The 18,343-nt window shown below is 47.7% G+C and overlaps 3 protein-coding genes across 4 annotated transcripts; 2 read left to right on the plus strand and 1 right to left on the minus strand.

The window, feature by feature from the left end:
• The first annotated feature begins 912 nt into the window (after positions 1-912).
• LOC100834501 (heterodimeric geranylgeranyl pyrophosphate synthase small subunit, chloroplastic) lies at positions 913-2,278 on the plus strand. Its single transcript, XM_003570014.4, has one exon. It carries the CDS (start codon positions 1,014-1,016, stop codon positions 2,052-2,054), a length of 1,041 nt encoding a protein of 346 aa, XP_003570062.1. The 5' UTR covers positions 913-1,013; the 3' UTR covers positions 2,055-2,278.
• Positions 2,279-3,015: 737 nt separating this feature from the next.
• Positions 3,016-7,237, minus strand: LOC100834802 (mechanosensitive ion channel protein 6). The gene is made up of 5 exons (XM_003570015.4): positions 4,932-7,237; positions 4,512-4,635; positions 4,114-4,407; positions 3,825-4,027; positions 3,016-3,635 (listed from the first exon to the last, which is right to left on the minus strand). The coding sequence occupies exons 1-5, from the start codon at positions 6,905-6,907 to the stop codon at positions 3,353-3,355; spliced, it is 2,880 nt and encodes a 959-aa protein (XP_003570063.1). The 5' UTR covers positions 6,908-7,237; the 3' UTR covers positions 3,016-3,352.
• A 7,701-nt stretch (positions 7,238-14,938) lies between these two features.
• Positions 14,939-17,965, plus strand: LOC100835107 (protein RMD5 homolog). 2 transcript variants are annotated; one of them, XM_010237502.3, is made up of 3 exons: positions 14,939-15,216; positions 15,331-15,404; positions 16,401-17,965. In XM_010237502.3, the coding sequence occupies exon 3, from the start codon at positions 16,425-16,427 to the stop codon at positions 17,583-17,585; it is 1,161 nt and encodes a 386-aa protein (XP_010235804.1). In that variant the 5' UTR covers positions 14,939-15,216; positions 15,331-15,404; positions 16,401-16,424; the 3' UTR covers positions 17,586-17,965. The 2 variants fall into 2 exon arrangements, with proteins under 2 accessions (XP_010235804.1, XP_003570064.1); XM_003570016.4 differs by having other exon boundaries at positions 14,941-15,216; positions 16,370-17,965.
• The last annotated feature ends 378 nt before the right edge of the window (positions 17,966-18,343 follow it).

Consider the following 18,343-nt stretch of genomic DNA (forward strand, 5'->3'; position numbering starts at 1 on the left):
AACATTGAACGAAGAGGAGTGAAACTAGTGGATACTAGGTGCGTTGTCTGCAAGAGGCTCTTCGAAAATGGAAACCATTTGTTTTTTCACTGCTCAGAAGTAAAGAAGAGATGACAGGCCCTTAATATGGAGAATGATCGTTAGGCTCTCCTTGCATGCTCTTCGGCTATGAAAGTGGGGCATCTGATCACGCAACTCTCCATGGAGAAAGCTATTCCTATCGTTGCATTCTTGTGGCACTGGTGGACGGAGAGAAATAAGGCTAACACGGGAAAACTTCTCTCTACTGTTGATGATTTTCAGTTCTCTATGAGACACTACTGTACTGAGTGGACTGAAGTTTTCATCAGGAAGAAGAGCACGAGTGAACGAGGTGTTTGTGCTTGGCAACGGCCACAAGAGGGTTTCATTAAATTAAACATCGACGGGTCTTATAATGCAGCCACTGACTGTGGAGGTTGGGGTGTACTTGCTCGTGATGAAGTGGGTGATATCATGTTCGCTGCTGCTGGCCGTATTGCAAGTGCGTCTCAAGCTCTACAGACTGAAACGGAGGCCCTCATCCGAGGTATTTTGTACGCCGAACAGATGGGAATGGAGAAGATCATTGTTGAGACAGACTGTCAAATCCTACATCGAGCTCTCTCTTGATCAGAGTATGATGCTACACCTCTTGGTGCCATGTTTATGTTTAGAGAAGCCAAGTATCTGTTAACTGTTGGTTTTATCGAGTTTCGTACTGCCTATCGCAAACTTGATTGTAATAAACCAGCGCATGTGCTGGCGGCGTTTGGCTCGAGGAGTGATCAGGCTGAAACTTTTTTTGGCTTGACAGTTTTCCCAAGTGATGTAATTTGTCTAGCGGCCGGTGTTTTTACCATGCATGCAAGTTAATGGAATGTCTCTCAAAAAAAATAATTGTTGAGGACGGCCTAACCTACCCTTCCCCTCAAATCCAACTCCAAGAGCAAGAAACCACACATCCGAACCCAAATCTTCGCTTCTGAGTCGCCATGGCTCTCTCTTCTCTCTTCGCCCCTCTTCCCCTTCCGCTGCCGAAGTTGCCCTACACCTCCAAATCAAGCCGCTTCGTCCCCATCCGGACCTCCGCCGCGGCGGCCGCCGCCACCGCCTCCCCTTCTTTTGACCTGCGCCGCTACTGGACCTCGCTGATCGCGGAGGTCGAGGGTGAGCTCGACGCGGCGATGCCCATCCGCCCGCCGGAGAGCATCCACTCCGCCATGCGCCACGCCGTCCTCCCGGGCGCCGGCAAGGAGGGCGCCGCCAAGCGCGCGCCCCCGGTGCTCTGCGTCGCCGCCTGCGAGCTCCTGGGCGCGCCCCGCGCCGCGGCGCTCCCTACCGCCGCCGCCCTCGAGATGCTCCACGCGGCGTCGCTCGTGCACGACGACTTGCCGTGCTTTGACGCTGCGCCCACCCGCCGCGGCCGCCCGTCCACCCACGCCGCCTACGGCACCGACATGGCCGTCCTCGCGGGCGACGCGCTCTTCCCCCTCGCCTACACCCACGTCATCTCCCGCACCCCTTCCCCCAACCCCGTGTCGCATGCCGTCCTCCTCCGCGTCCTCGCGGAGCTCGCGCGCACCGTGGGATCCACCGGCATGGCCGCCGGCCAGTTCCTCGACCTTGCCGGTGCCACTGCCCTCGGCGAGCGCGAGGTCATGCAGGTGCTGACCAAAAAGTTCGGCGAGATGGCCGAGTGCTCCGCCGCCTGCGGCGCTATGCTCGCCGGCGCGGGCCCCGACGAGGAGGCCTCGTTGCGGCGATACGGCCGCACCATCGGCGTCCTCTACGAGCTAGTGGATGACATACGGAGCGCGTCGGGAAACGGCAAGATGAGGAGCAACGCCAGCGTCCTGCGCTCGCTGGGCATGGACCGTGCGCTCGGCATCGTGGAGGAGCTCAAGGCGCAGGCCAAGGCGGAGGCGGACAGGTTCGCCGATAAGTACGGCGAGAGGGTGTTGCCTTTGTACAGCTTCGTGGACTACGCTGTGGAGAGGGGGTTTGAGCTGCAGGATGCTGCTGCAAAGCCGTGACCGTCTGACGGGCGAACATTCGGTGAAGTTTCATATCCGAAACTCGTAATTTGTAGTGCTACTACTATATGTTTAGAACATTAGATGCGTGGTTGATGTCCCTGTTGAAAATTTAGCTGGTTACTGAAATAAGATGTGATGAAATAGAAGACCTTATTGGACGAAATACCAATAATTTTGTGTTTGCACTGCAATAGCTCTGAATCCATATTAATTGTCTCAAATATGACCAAATATGTATGTGTCTATGCCTAAAAAGTATCTAGACGCATGTAATATTTCGACAATTAATATGGATAGGAGGGAATACATGGCAATATATAGTATTTCCTCCGTTTCATAATTTTTGTCTCAAATTTGCCAAAAAATAATGTATCTATTTTAAAGAACGGAGCGAGTACCGTATAAACTGACCCAATTTTCCACCCTGTTTTTGAGCAGCCTCTTCGAAGAAGCATGCTCTCTGTGCTTGTTTTCCTGTTTGAATATAGGTGAAATTTCGATGATGGTAAAACCAGCCTGAACTTGGTTATATTAGATTTGAGGTAAAAAAAGTGCATAGCAATGTGCCGCCAGAAATGAGAAACCATGCCCCTGTAATCAATTCTGGAAGATAAACCAGTCCTACTGTCCTACAGCACCCAAAACCCACGTAGAGATGACCGCGGGTGGCATCGGCAGCCCTCGCTTTGGCACGCGATGGCATCCGCCATCATTTGCACTATTACGCGGGGTTGGTCAGCCGGTGGTGCTTGATGGGCACCATCTGACCAGACGACAACGCTCGACGAGCCGTGCCTTTGCACCGGATGCACTAGAGATGATCAGAAGGCCCGATATATTGCCCACGAATGCGACTTCACAACAACGCAGGGCAAGCTGTTCCTCCGCCCGCCATGAGCTGTCGACGTGAGAATAGCGGTTCACGGCTTCACGCAGAGGCAAAAGGACACTGAGGAGACAAGAGTGAACCTGCGGCCTCGTTTCATCATCAGAACAGAAGTTTCAGCACTGGGAGAAGCAGCGTGCCTTCAACAAAAAGATTTCAGGGCAGCCGCAGGCTTGCCTACAAAACTCACTGCTTGCACCATTTTGAATGGCCACCATATGTATTCCTATCACCAAATGTACCAAGACACACTAGTTACAGACCGCAGAAACTGATCGCCGCGGGCACGTTATCTCTCTCTCTATCTCCTTGCTGCTGCTAATTGCTACAAGGCTCTCGCAGTTCTCCCCACTGGAAATAGGAAATGCAACTGTGGTACCATAACAGGATGGCCCGCATGTTTGCTGCTTCAGGAATAATTCCACGTTGTTGGCATCCTTGTCGATTGAAGAGGTGGCGCGTTCCGGACGTTCACGTCAAGCGGCAACATCCGGTACTCGATGTCAAGATCCTTCAAGACTTTGATCATCTCTTGCAGCACCAGCTCCCTCCTCACGAACCTCATCCCCATGTCCTGGAAGTTGAGTGTGTGCCGGAGCCATATGGATACTTTCAGCTTGTTGGTGTCATCTACATCTCGGAGGACAACCATCGCGCCCGGGTACCAATGCTCCTTCTTGTTGTCGATGTATCTGGAGTCATAAGTGAAAACATTAGTTACAGCAAAATGCGGTCAGATCAAGCAGCAAATGACACTATATTGTGCTAAAGTCGCCTAGAAACAAGGGCTAAATCTCAACATTGCAACATTGCTTAACATAATGAAAGTCGTACAAAGACAGATTTGATCAAACTGATATAATGAAAGCATTGATACGCACCGTAGTATTCTTTCCTTCATCAGGGCCAGTTTTTCAACCGGTGTGGCAACATGAATAGAGAAATCAATTCCTTCTCCCATATCTGGACTCCTGTAGAAATTCATAATCGGTTTGGTGGCCAGCACACTGTTTGGATAATAGATCTTCAGGTTATCATAACGAAGAAAGACTGTTGTCATGATATTCATTTCCTCTACAACAAGCTGAAATGCAAGTGGTTAAAATATCAGTCAATGAGTGTGAGGTAATATTTGATTCAATGAATAGGGAAGATAACAAGATTCCCTACCTGAACTTCTTCAATTTCACAGCGGTCACCGACATCAAAAGGATGCATCACGAATAAGAAAATAATTGCCTCAAAAATTGTCTTCATAGTATTCCCAAATACAAAAACTGCCACAAGAAGCTGTGAGCTCAGGAAGACAAAGAAATGTGTTGTCGCTATGCCAAGAATAAGTAGCCAGAGAGCAAACACGATAACTCCAACGATAATATTGGTCATCTGGTTGAGCTTGTTAACTGCAGTTTTTGTATCATTAAGTGTTAAGGCAAGAGCTTTGCGCTCTCTAAATGCAGTCACCTACAGAAGAATCCATATGACAATGTCAGTAAAGGTATCTTGAAGTCAGAAGTCAATGATAACTCCTTAGTGAGACTCCGATGTAACGGTAGTAAGATCCTTACCACCCAGTTCTTGAGAGACCTCTTGCTGACCCTACAGTGCTCCTGTGCTCCTTCAAAAAGATGCATAGCTTTGATGGCTTCCTCCTGCCTCATGAAGCGCATCAAGTCTGCCAAGTATATGTACCTGCATTATTCGTAGATTGATAGTCAGAATCAATTAGCTGCCACTGTGTCCTTTGAAGTACAACATTTAAAATACTGGAAGAACAGCATTTCGGTTAAGCATTCATGTAAACTTCTGCAATGCGCCTCTATGCAACAAACATTAAACACAGCTGTATACCTGATCTACATAAGTCATCAACTCTTACAGATAAACTACAGTTGTATACCTGATCTACAGTCTAGACAATAGGAATTAAAAATGATGTAGCCTGCAAGTAGAAGATAACGATGCTAAGACCACAAAGAAATTCTTACTTGGATCCTGGCTTTGCTACATTATTAAATATTTTCTTGGCAGCAATCTGTGCCTCATATTCACTGCGGATCTGTGTCGCTGACTCATCACCCTCTCCTGTAGCCTGCTGTATCTGCTCATCCATTGTCGTGAGTGTCCCAAACCGAACGATCTTCATCAGCCTCTTCATGTTCCAGGCTGACACATTTTTCTGATTGAGCCTATGGAGCTTGTCAATGGTGATCCCTTCATCAATCTCACGCTCTTTTTTCTCCTTGGACAGCTGCTTGCTACCTCCCTTGGAAATTAGACCAGATATCCGAATGCTCCTTTGCGGCAATAGGTTCTTGGTCGGCATTGCGGCACGGAGCTCTTTGGGGATGACTGCCCCTGCACGTTGGAGCTCGCACACCTCAGCAAGCACGTAGTCTTCGTCGACTAGTTGCGGCCCAGAGAGTGTCTCAATGACATATTGGTTGAACAATGCCTCTTGGATCCGATCAAAGTAGGTGGAGACATGGAAGGACGAGGCCAGCACCTTGAGCAGCAGCGTCTTGACAAGGCGGATGAGTGTGGCGACGAGGAGGCAGAAAAGTACCTTGGTCACATAGGGCAGCACCGGCGTGTTTGTCTCCCGTTGGACGTTCTCATCAAACAAGAAGTGCCAAGAGGCAAGAACCAGGCCGAGCCAAAGAGAGTTCTGCACGGCGCCGCGCACGCCATACACAAAGTAGAGCACGCGCTTCCGCAGCACAAAATTGCGTTCCACACAGAAGACAGCAATCCGGATAACCCAGCCAGAGACGAGACGACCGCATATTAGCACAAACACGAGGAGCTCCCACTTCCAGAGGTGCAGTTCCCAGACCTTCTTCCGGGATAAGATGGGTATGGTGAGGCTGCACACCAATGCCCCGATGATGAGAACCAAGCTAACCCACTGCAGGATGGTGAGAGCGTCCAACTTCCCACGCTTGAAGTCGTCTGGGATGTCTTCGTCTATGAATGGGTCGTCTTCCTCCTCGTCCATGGTCCCCGACTTGCTCATCTGGCCAGACTTTCCGCCCATACGGCCCGAAGGAAACTGGCCGGACTTGCCGCCCATACGGCCCGAAGGAGACTGGCCGGGCTTTTCGGCCATACGGCCAGAAAGAAATTGACCAGACCTGGGAGGCCGGGCGGACGACTTCCGCTCCTCGTCCGCGACAGGAGCCTGTGGGGACTGCGGCGGCGGGTCCATGAGCCGGGAGCGCGTCTTGGCTCGCAGCAATGGTCCCGCTCCCGCAGCAGTGGAAGTGGTGGCGCAGCGTATCACCTCGCCGTCATCGGCGGCGCGCCTACGGCTGCCGCCGTCATCGGAGTCGGAAGAAGAGGACGAGGAGGAGGCGCGCTTCTGGCGCTCCTTGAACGAGACCCGCGCCTCCCGTTCACGGGAGTTGGATACGGACAGCTGCGGCGACCTCCCGAGGTCCTCCATCTCCGGGTCGAGGTCCAGCGAGAGCTCGGCCCCGGACGCCCGCTGCTTCCGGAGGAAGTTCCCGATGAGGCGCGTGGGCGGGTCCTCGCCGCCGCCCTCCACCGCCTGCTGCGGCGAGAGCGAAGGGGACGACGCCTGCGACGGCTGCGGCGGCCGGTTCTTAAAGCTGAAGTCCTCGCCACGGCGCCCAGCACCGCCGCCTCCCACTCTTCCGGCGCCGCCACCCTCATCCTTCCAGAACTCGTAGCTCCCGTCGCGCCATACCTTGGCCGGCGATCGCGGCGGGCTGGCCCCGCTCGCCGCCGCCCGCGGCGTGCTCCCGGCCGAGTTTCTCCCATTCCCCGCCGCCGGCCCGGCGCCGCCATCTGCGCCGGGAACGTTTCCGTTCGCATCGATCTTCACAACCACCTCCCGCCGCTCGCCTTGGTCAGCCAGTACGGGCAGCTCTCCCGACCTCGACAGCGACTTGGCCGGCCCGTAGGACCTCAGGTTGCTGCTATTCCGCTGAACCTGGTCCATCGCCGCCGACCACGATACACCACCCACGCGCGCACACTACTCCAGATCCCTCCCCCTTGCGGCCGTTCGCTACACTCGCAAAAAATTATTTACTCGGTGGAATTGAAGAGTGGGTTCTGCGTTGCGGAAGCTAGGGCCGGGGGCTGGTATTAACGAGGCGATGGAGAGTTCGGGAACAACGTGGAACTGGCTGGGGGAGGGAGCAGCAAGCTGACAACACCTGGCGAACCTTTTCGCCTCGCTGCGTCGAACCGCGAGCCCGGGCCGCGTTACTTGTAGGCCGCGGCCAGCGGCCAGCGGCGCCTGTCATGGGACAGCGCACTTTCGCATCTGCGGCCCGCACGTTTAAACTTGGTAACGTGGCGTGCCGTGGTCGGGATAAGGAACGGAAGGGGACTAAACAAACGGATTTATTAGTGGTAACCAAAGATTTTGGTGCCCCATATTAGCGGCGCGGAAGTGGGAGCGCGTCACCGTATTTTGGCAAGTGATGGTCGACGAGGTAGAGAAAAAACAGGAGGGAGTCAACCGTGTACCGTAAAATCGTGACCAATATTTGGGTCTCAGAACTCAGAAAAACTGTTTATACAGTCTCACAGATATTTGTTGGAAACAAAGAGAATAATTTGTCGTCGCCTGCAAAGCGTGACGAGAAACCGTACGGCAAGCGTAATGGGAACTGGCGAGGGTTGCCGTCGTCTGCGATCGGTTGTATCACGGCCGTGCTAATCTCGGGTCTATCGTGCCGGCCATGTTTAAGGAATCGGGAAAAGAGTGGCACCATATCGCTGCAAAAAGCTTGTAGATGCACGCCGAGCTCGTGACCGATCCCCTGCTTTTGGACCCGTCGCTGGTCTATAAACTCAACTAGCGCAGCACGCCACCAGTGCAATCCACTACGTCCGTTTCTTGGTTACCGTCGTAATCTCGTGATTTAGACTTTGGTTGGATTCAGATGGATGATAATCATGGAGGTGGAATGATAATAATGGACAATACATATCAGAAGCAGAGAGGTCGGCTTAACATCCGTCGGTTTCAGTCAGAGGGGCCCTTGCTCAACTCATATCATTTCGGACAAGATTAGCAGAGCGCGGAACGAAAATGTGTACATATATTCTTCACATGGGTGCGGTAAGCTGTTCCGTGTCAAGATATTTGATGGAGTGATTAGTTTTTTTGGCCATTAGCGGACGGATTCATGAGGCCATGCTTGGCCCCAATGTGCCACACCGGTAATAAGAAACGTCTCCCACTTTTGCAGAGATCATGATTTCGCTGGAGAAGTTTCGGGATGTAGATCTGGAGAACGTATAGGCTCAAAAAAAAAAGTTTGAAGGATTTTTTTTACATAGCTTCTTTTGAGTTGTAGGATATATAGTTGTTTGTTCTTCAACAACTGTGGCAACCATCTACTGCAGATTTTTCTTTTCTTGTGATGTTATCAAACAAATAGATATCTCTGACAACACTTCTTATAAATGGAAACGGAGAGAAACATATAGTAGCAGCTCCATATACCTGTCCAAAACAAGTGTACATTTAATTTGATCCATCTTTGGTCATGCATATCGTTTCCTTACTTTTGTAGCAAGTAATCTCGAATTGTTTGCTTACTTCGTTTACACAGGATATCTCATAATTACTCCTAGATAGCAACAAATAAGTGCAAGGACGGTCTGCAGTAATGTAAGGACCAGTTTTATTTGGCAGGAAACGAACAAAGATAGGCAAGTCGGAAATATCAGCGTACGGCGACATCTGATCAGATCAGGCGAGGGCAAGTACCAGCTAGGGTGGGCCTTCTTTTCTAACCTAAGCATAGGGCGGGCCTGAAGAAGAAGAAGAACAAGAAGAGAAGCAAAGCATGCATGAGAGGACGTCCTACTATTTTGGAAGTGGTAAAAAAGCACCCGCCGGGCGCGTGGCTGAGCGACACGAGAAGGGATGGAACATTATCTAATGGAGCCGGACAAACTAACGGAGCCCGTGTATCCTAGCACTGGCTTTGGGTTTCATGTGTTGTAAAGTCTATCTATACTCCAATATCTCAAGATCGTAGGTTGCGTCGTGCACGCAGGACAGACGACAGATCACTCACCCGATTCATAGTCAATCTCGCATATCATGTCATTCATGTGTGTGTCCTCTCGCCCTTTCTGACCACTCGCTTGACCAGAGAGTAAAGAAAGCACCAGCTCCTACGTGACCAGTAGCACGTCGCATCTTTTCGAAGATGCGGCCGGTAAAAGAATGCTCCTCCTGCTCCACTTTCACTCACCCACTCTACGGGAAAAGAGGGCAACGTGTACGAACAGAATCCCCCGCTGGAACGCAAGCACTAGCCTGTACGTGCTGCGTTGAACCAGGTTTCCTGCAGTAAACGCACCCTGGCCACGCGGCGGGGCTGGGCTGGCGCAACGGCGACGGGCTGAGCCCAGCTTTTCGGGAACTGTACGACCGGTACTCCAGCCTGCAGTGCGTAGCGTTCCGGCCCTGCAAAATTGAAGCGCTGGCGTCTATCGGCAGCTCTATCTACACGTGACTGCGTACGCGCCCCGAAGGACCCCAGCACGCGGCAAGGCAGGTAACAACAGAAACGAGACGGCTGCTGCTTTTCTTGTCTTGGTTCGCGTCCCGTTTTCAGACCTCAGCCTGTGCTCTGGATCTCCTTCCTAGCTGGAGTGCCGGTTGGGCAGTTGGCCACGGCTTCGGCGATATTGATGATTTTAGCTGGGGGACGGACAGCTGTGTGGGCTGGATCGAGCACGTACGGCTGCCTATTGTCGCGTGCTTCGCCGGAAATCGTTAGGAATTTTTTTTTTCTATGATTTCTGTTTGGCGTTTCCGGCGGATGGAGACGTGCCCATGCACGACGAGCCTGCTGTTTTCAGGCGAGGCGAGGCGAGGTTCCGTTCCGCCCCTTCGGGTTTCCGGCCGGCGCTGGGCTGGGGCCGTGCCCTCTGTCCTTTCCATGTCGACCGCGCGTCTCGGATTTGCGCTACGCAACGCGACGGGAGGAGAACACGAATTTGGAGCCTCGGAGGTCGTTATTGGCTACACAACGCAACGCAACGCAACGACAAGCTTTCTACTGTCGCGTTCGCCGTTCAGCAGAGCTTCTGTTTTTAACAGCAGGCTAGTCTTCTGATTTTCTATTTCTTTCTTTTTTGCGAGAAATAAGCGGCTTTGATCCGATGCTAGTGTTCCGGGCAGGCGGGCACGATCAGATCAAACTGAACAGGAACTGAGCACACACAGTCACACAAGACGAGAACAACAATGAGCCACCGCATTCGCGCTACGCCTAGCAAACCGAACCACATATGAAATCTCCTTCAGCAGGACCACCATAGCTGAAGTGCTGAACGGTAGCACTCCTATCAAACAAAACAAAAGAAGCTGAACGGTACCAGTCGGCGCCTGCCACTGATTAACCACGGCGAGACAATCCGTCTCCAAGACCACGTGTTAGTCTCGGAACAGAGAAGCCGGTGTTTGCTTCTCAGGGTGCCCGCAAGGTGTAAGCTTTCATTTTTATTTTTTCTTCGTTCTTTTCATTTTTCTGTTCACCAATACACATATGGCTAGCTTGTCCTAACATACTAGTAATACGGAGTAAAAACTTGGGAACATCTGGGCTTGCGAGAGCATAATCCTTCTTCCAATGTCATCGAGTTCGTGCAATTTGGGATCATTTGGGCTTGCGTCAAGGTATTGATGATGCTTGCCATATGGACAGGGAGAGTGAATCGGCCTTAGCGCATTTGCTTCTTCGTAAAGATGCCCCTGCTCCATTGCTTTCGCATCTCAGGAGAATTGATATGTTTGCTACCGCCGTGTGGTACATCTGGTGGGTGCGGCGATAGGTGACCCATGGTAAGATGATACAAGCTCCTACCCGCTCAGCTCAAGCAACAGCTGTCCCAATGGGAGGACAACGTATTGCTACGCATGGCTGGGTAAGATCAAAGGAAGATTTCGTGAAATTGAATGTTGATGTTCCTTTTAATGTTGATTCTGGTGATGGAGGGTCGGGTGCTATTCTGCGTGATGATCGCGGCTTCTAACTGCAAGTTCGCTTATGTCGAAGACACTGTTACGGCTGAAGCTCTTGCCCTTCAGGATGGCCTGAATCTTACACAGTTGGCGGGGTGTAACTGGCTGGTGGTAATCTCGAATTGCATGGAGGTCATTGACACGATGATTCGAGGCCGTTTTAATCTTACCCCGGCTGCAGCAATTTATGGTGATTTTTTTTGGCTTCTCTTAATTTTGTTGAGGTGGTGTTTGAGCATTGTCCTAGGGAAGTTAAGAAGGCTGCTCATGTTTTAGCTAGTGGTGCAGATGGGTTCTTGGCTGATGTTTGGCATAATGACCCTCCGGACTTTATCTTGGATGTAATTACAGACGATGTAACTTTGTTTCCTGATTAATAAAGCATGCCATGGGCGGTTATCATATTCACAACTGGGAAAAATGGAACTCTTTTCGTAACTTGTATGAACTTTTATTTAAAACTAGCGGGTGACCCACACATTTGCGCGGATGGATTTGATTGTTAGATGTGGTTATATTCATGTTTTACATGTTTATACTACTATATTAACTTTGATTTATCAGTGTGTTAGTAGGCAAACACCTCGATTATATTTTTGACAATTTTATTTATTTTTATTTTTCTCACAGAAAATTATTTAAGTGATAAAATGGTTGGGATTTGGTAAAAAAAATTGTGTAATGCATTAGGTTGTTGAAAGAACTTAACGGAAGATCGAAGATCCGTGGTCACAGAGTTTTGTGCCGATATGTAATTTTATCTCCTACACTCTCGATCTTCTAGTGTTATCTTTCATCAGTATCTATTTTTTTCAAAGAAAATCCACCTAGAACCAAATCAAACTAAATTGATGATTCATATTTCAACCTTCTGTCTTTTCCTCCATCCGCCATTAGATTTTTTTCCTTCGTGACTTTGCAATGGCAACGTAACAGGCTTTGACTTTCCTTCATGTCATGCTTTCCGATCAGACAATGGCTCTCTCTTTTTACGGAGTATGGAACACAAAGATGATTTATTCGACTCAAGGTTTCTCAATTCCTACCCTAGCCGCCAAACTAGGTCGCACCTCCCTCATCTCCTGACATTCCTCCACGCTGGTTGGCAATTTGATGGGTCCCTACCTCCTCCACTTCATGCTTCAGCAGGGGAATAGTTTGGGGACCCCGGGCCTGCGCTTGGCGCTGTAATAGGTCCACATAGTTAGGGTTTGGTCAATTGGCAACAATGTTATGGTGGCGATGGCGGCATTGTGCGAGTCAAGAATAAAGTTACCCCAACTCCTCGTCAACCTCACCGGAGGAGTATGGGGAAACGATCGGTCACTTCTCTTTGGGCGTGGAGGATCTAATTTGTCTTTGTTGTTTGCAAGTAGTTTACGTGTGGGTCCTTGTTTTCTTCTCCGCTCAGCGAGCTTCGACTTTTTCGCTAAGCTAGTGAAGCTAGTTCTTCGTAGATCTGGCTAGTTGGATCTATGATGGTCATCCAATCCTCTTTGTCACCTTCTGCGCCGGGATGGAGGTCTTTTTCTCATGTCACTATCAGTAGCGTTGTGACATACTGCCCTATGGCTTAACATGATTGATAGAATACTCATATCAATAAGGTATATCTTCTTTTCTAGCAGCACACCCGAAAGGAACCTCAAAGTTAAGCGTGCTTGACTGAGAGCAATTTGAAGATGGGTGACTGACCTGAAAGTTTCTCTCGGGAGCGCATGAATGAGGATGAAGATGGGTGACTGACCTGAAAGTTTCTCTCGGGAGCGCATGAATGAGGACAAATTGCGCTGGAAAGACATGTGTTAGTTGTGAGGCCAGTCTTGAAACATAGAGAGCTGTCAAGAGCGTGTTAGTCCGTGAGGCCAGTCTTGAAACATAGAGAGCTGTCAAGAGTGACACTCGGGCGTTACAGGCGTCTTCTGGTTGCTACGGCAATTGACATTTTCCTGACTCCGACATGGTTTGGAGGTCCTGAGACAACATCAAGTTTCGCTAACAGCGCGCCCCGGCGAGTGCAGGAAAGGTGGCGTCGTTTCCTCATATGGACTTGTGTGTAAATGTTTTATACTTTAAAGATGGTCATGCAAGTGTTGGTTGATTTAATATGTTGCCTTAGCCTTCTCTGAAAAATAAAGATGTTTTATTCTCTAAACCAAAGACTTTCTTCGATTTTAATCAGTATGATATTGATTAAATATATATTATTGACTCACGATGAGCAATGGTGGAGATTCAAGATGATTTGTGATTCATAGCTGACGCCATCAGTGATGTGACTATAGACACCGATCCCATTGCTACTTGTACGAACACATGTCTTCTTTGGTGATGTGTGATGAAACTGCAAACAACTAGATCTGCACAGACTCGATTAATCTCTAACGGCAAAACGGTGAGCACCTAACATGGCTGGACACACTGTGGTGTTGGAAATACGTCCCATAGACAATAATATTATAATAATTATTTCTAATTTCATAATTAATATTTATAAATGATTGTTACGATAGTAAGGAATGACCAAATAATAACAATTCAATTCAAGAGGCACATAAACAAATTTGAAATATCATACAAAATGCGGGATCACTCATCTAATTCTCCTTAAAAAAACTAACGAGAACTAAAACTAAAATGCCACAAAGTAGCAAAAGCCTTCCAACTCTCCATCCTAGTCAATTTAAACAGTGATTTATTAACATCCAAATATCCTTAAGAATTCGCGTCAAGAAGAGGTAAATAATTTTTCGGTCAAAAAAAGAAGAGGTAAATAATTTGTCTACATCATGGCAAATCTGTACTATGAGCTTAGCTATACAACTGAGTAATACCCACCTGTTACGCTGCAAGTTTTTGACAGTAAGGATGTGATGATGGTCCAAGCACACATGAATTTCAGGTTAGCACAGACCAGTACGGGAACAGCAACACTAAACTCTTCACCTACTGGACAGTATCACATTCCTTTCAAATCTCCATGATAATTTGGTACTGGTATCTAAACACACATGCATTGATTAATGCCTTCTGTTCTCTATACTTTCTCAACTTTTCTTGGGATCCCAAATTTAGTTATGACCTTATCCGAAATGCAGTTTCTGAATACAAAAATGTCCGTTCTACATCCTTAGGAATAATCAAGTACATTGGAGGAAAAGGAAGAGTGTTTATGGTTATGCACAAATTGTAGCTCTTTGGAAGAAAATTTCTTAATACTTAATGTCTTCTGTTCTCTGTATGCAGTTTCTGAATACAACAAAGTGTAGCACAAAGTAGAATTAATGCCTTCAGTTCTCTGTATGCAGTTTCTGAATAATAAATTTCAGGTTTTGCACAAAGTATAGCTCTTTGGAAGAAAAGGAACACATGTAAGCAATGGTTACATAAACATTAAACAACAATCTCTGTTCTACATTCTTAGGAATAATCACATAAACTACAAAGAACAGAAGTCATCATAACTGTATCTGTTCACTGCAAGTGACATTTCCAGAATCATTTCTAAAGACACAAGTGCCATTTCAAGTATCCCAGCTAGCAAGTGAGTTCCTTTTTTTTTAAAGACTAGTAAGTGAGATTAGTCCCAGCAACCACTAAATTAATGCCTAAACCAGATGATCGCCTTTACAGTCAGAACTAAATTAATGCCAGTCCCATAATCGATCATGTGGAGTCTGAAGCTTAAAAGCTCAAGCCCCCTGAAAGTAGAAACCGATGTCACTGCTACCAGTTTACTGACCAAGCACACTTGACACCAGGGGATACATAATCCTGCTACACATCTTGCATCCAAGAATAATTTTCTAACGGTGAAATATACAAATAAAAGAATCATAATAATTGATCACATGTCATGTTAGCCTATATCGAGCCATCAAGCAGAATTGCAGAATCTACCCCGTAGGATGAATGGTGGAGCTGAGGGATGGATGAGCTTGGCTGGGCTGCGGAGCGGAGGGAGGGGTGGCTCAGCAATATTCGGACGGCCGGGCCATGGCGTAGCGCCGGCGGCCGTTTGGTTACTCGGCGCCGCGGGTGGTAGCGAAGATGTTTAAACGGGCTGGACTTTACGGCGCCGCGGACAGCCCGTGTCCAGTAGAAAAAAAGCCTTACCCAACTGGTCCATTAACCAGATCCAGCCACCATAGGAGTCTAGGGTTCGTTCCTTTGGCCTCTGCTTGTCGGAAGTCGGAACAAGACACTCCCGTACCGGCACGCCATCGGGCTTCCTCTCGCTGCCGCGTATGGTAAACCCCCTCTTTGGTAGCCATCTTCAATCCAAGTTCGATTTGCTTGTATGGCGATGCAATCAACTTCCGATAAGCGTATATATTCAGATCAATTTATCCACCTCGTCACAGGTTCTATGATTCTATCGGGTTTGTCTCGTCGATTTCTTGTGCTTCCAGGGGCAGTCGCTTTTTCTTAAAGAGAGGTTAGTGTTTCTTTACTGAGTTAGCGAAACGTAGGTTGCTGTTTATGAGAATTCCGGGGTGAAGTTTTTTTTTGAGAAAATACTGTTTCGTAGCATCTACTGATAGATCTTTTTTTATCGTCAATTCGTGATCTGTGATGACAAGTACCGTTCATGACACAACATTGTGATGATCCTAGACTCCTATTTAGCAATATTGCAATCCACGTTACTACTCTCTGCTGTCTAGAGCTGTAGTTGTGCATTGGAGATGCAGATTAAATGCCCCTAATTTGTGGGAGTGATATTGCAAACCATTTTATCTTCTAGTCCAATTCTCTTAGTATGGTGCTTTTATGCCACTCCATTTCGTGTTCAGTCTGTCTGTACGTACAGAGCTTGATTCAGGGCTGCGCGATGACCTATGCAATTTGTATGTTCTGAAAAAAAAAGTGTCAGTAGCCCTTAATTTATTATCTGTTCATCTCATTATCTGTTGAGCCCTGTCTTCTATGCCTGCTTGTGATTTTGTGAATATGTTCCCACTCTTCTAAATATAATCCTAGTAAAATAATCCTCTCTTATCTAGCATGAGAATTAGAAGACCACATCTGTTCTTGTTCCTTAGTGATGCTAATTTTTCAATGCTACCCCGAGAAGAGCAAGTATTCCTTATAATTGCTATATCTTTTCTATGCAACTGGCCTGAATATGTTATTTGTAATATTCCTACTCCCTCTGTCCCATATTAACTGACTTTCTATTACATGTATCTAGACGCCTTTTAGGCATAAATACATTCATATTTGGACAAATTTGAGTCACTTAATATGGGACGGAGTGAGTATATGATTCGGTATCTGTGGTGCTTCTTAATTTTCTGCAATCCTGACAGTTTCAGTTGGGGAAGCTTTTTCTACCATTTGTTTGTTCATATACTACTTAGCTGTGCAACTAATTTATTTCCTTGCAACCTATCGTTCTAGGTGTTCAAATCATATTCCATTTTCTATACAGTTGTGGAAGGCTGGGCAATTGGAAATGGAAGTAGACACAGTGAAGGATGTATTTGATCGTGTCGTGAAAAAGCAGAAGCTTAAATCCTCAAAGACTATAGATCTGGTGAACCATGTGGAGAAAGAAATTGACCAGGCCATCAAAGCTATCCAGGGAAACGGCACAGAAGGGGATTCTGCAGCAAACATGACCCATGAAATTCTTCTTAATCTGAAGAATAAGCTGAAAGAGATGGCCCCAACGAAGCAACTCAAAAGCTGCCAGAAAGAAATGAACACTGCTCTCAGCACGTGGGTCAAGACCACAGAGAAACTCTTCATCCACGACATTTCAAAAGCTTATAGGAATGTGGACATGGAACCAAATGTACTGAATGAACTTATTGCAAACCATCTATATCGTGAGGCGTTGTTTGACATTGGTGATAGCTTTATTGGAGAGGCCAGTTGCACAGCATCTTTGAAGCTGAAACAACTGTTTCAGAATATGTATGAGATTCACGGTGCATTGAAGGCTGGGAAGCCTGAGCTAGCTCTGAGTTGGGCAATGAAGAATCATGACGCTCTTTTGCAAAACAGTTACTGTCTTGAGCTGAAGCTTCACCAGTTCCAGTTTGTTGACATGCTTAAACAAGGAAACCGAGATCAAGCTCTGCAGTATGCTAGGGCATACCTGGCTCCCTTTGCTACCACACGCAAGGAAGAGATCCAGAGGTTGATAGCCTCCATACTATGGGCCGGGCGTCTTGATCAGTCGCCATATACCGAGTTCTTGTCACCAACAAACTGGGAGATGCTAGCCGAAGAGTTTGCTCAACAGTTCTGCAATCTAATCGGTCAATCCTCCACAGATCCTATGGGTACGGCGGTGTCAGTTGGAGCTGAAGTATTGCCGATTCTTATTAAACTTATGACTGTAGTAACTGCCAAGAGAGACTGGCATTCTATGAAGCAATTTCCTTTCCCACTGGACCTTCGTAGCGAGTTTCAGTTCCACTCAGTGTTTGTCTGCCCTGTGCTCCGCGATCAAGGAGGTGATGGTAACGCACCGATGCTTCTGCCTTGTGGGCATGTCTTGTCGAAGCAGTCAACACTAAAGTTGTCAAAGAACAGCTCCCGATCTTTCAAGTGTCCGTACTGCCCGTTTGAAGCGATGACATCCGGCTGTAAGCAGCTTTATTTGTGATCAGAAATGAGGAATCTTTAATATACGCTTGGGCATTTTAGTGCAGTGGTCTTTGTTGTCTCTCCTCCTACACAGTCACACAGAGTGCCTTGTTTATCACCTCTCCGATAATCTCACATGGTTGAGATTTGCGAAGGCAGCCCTGTACTGTATGTGCTTAATTGCTCGTGTGTGGTATATAATATAGTACTCCCTCCGTTCCATAATTCTTGTCGAAATCTTACATGTATCTAGACACTTTTTATGAATAGATGCATCCATTCTTGAGCAAATTTGAGACAAGAATTATGGAACGGAGGGAGTATGAAACAAACATCAGGAACATGCTGGAAGATTTTGTTTTGTGAGTTTAAGGTGCCAATGAAAATTTTATGATGTGAGGCGGTTCTTTCGTGCCGTATTGGTGGCCCACTCGTCGGTGGTGGATGTCGGGGGAAATTAGAAGGCGGCGAAACGTGGCGTCTACTCCGGAATGCGGTGGCCATCTGTATGTCGAACGGGACGGATGGTGCAGAGTTCTGCGTTCTTCGCCACCAATGTCAAGGCAGCCCAATCCCCATCATGTTTGTGGGATTGATTTCTTTCCCCTTGGACATCGATGTTGCTTGCGGTCGGTTTGTGCTGTGCACCGCGAAGCAAGTCTTTTCTTCGGAGCCTATTGTGATAAAAAAACATGCGTGTGTTTTAAAATATCTACGTGTTCGTATTTTTCAATTTTCTAAACAAAATTCTTTTCAATATATTTATTTGATCAAAAG

This window comes from Brachypodium distachyon, chromosome 3 (genome assembly GCF_000005505.3).
Source record: "Brachypodium distachyon strain Bd21 chromosome 3, Brachypodium_distachyon_v3.0, whole genome shotgun sequence".
In the NCBI taxonomy this organism is placed as follows: Eukaryota; Viridiplantae; Streptophyta; class Magnoliopsida; order Poales; family Poaceae; genus Brachypodium; species Brachypodium distachyon.

Excerpts from the sequence above, each read along its gene's own strand:
- LOC100834501 (XM_003570014.4), top strand. The coding sequence starts at position 1,014 with ATGGCTCTCTCTTCTCTCTTCGCCCCTCTTCCCCTTCCGCTGCCGAAG.
- LOC100834802 (XM_003570015.4), bottom strand. The coding sequence starts at position 6,907 with ATGGACCAGGTTCAGCGGAATAGCAGCAACCTGAGGTCCTACGGGCCG. Across the intron at positions 4,636-4,931 it reads GTAGCAAAGCCAGGATCCAA|GTACATATACTTGGCAGACT; the intron begins GTAAGAATTTCT and ends CGAATAATGCAG. Across the intron at positions 4,408-4,511 it reads GGTCTCTCAAGAACTGGGTG|GTGACTGCATTTAGAGAGCG; the intron begins GTAAGGATCTTA and ends ATTCTTCTGTAG.
- LOC100835107 (XM_010237502.3), top strand. The coding sequence starts at position 16,425 with ATGGAAGTAGACACAGTGAAGGATGTATTTGATCGTGTCGTGAAAAAG.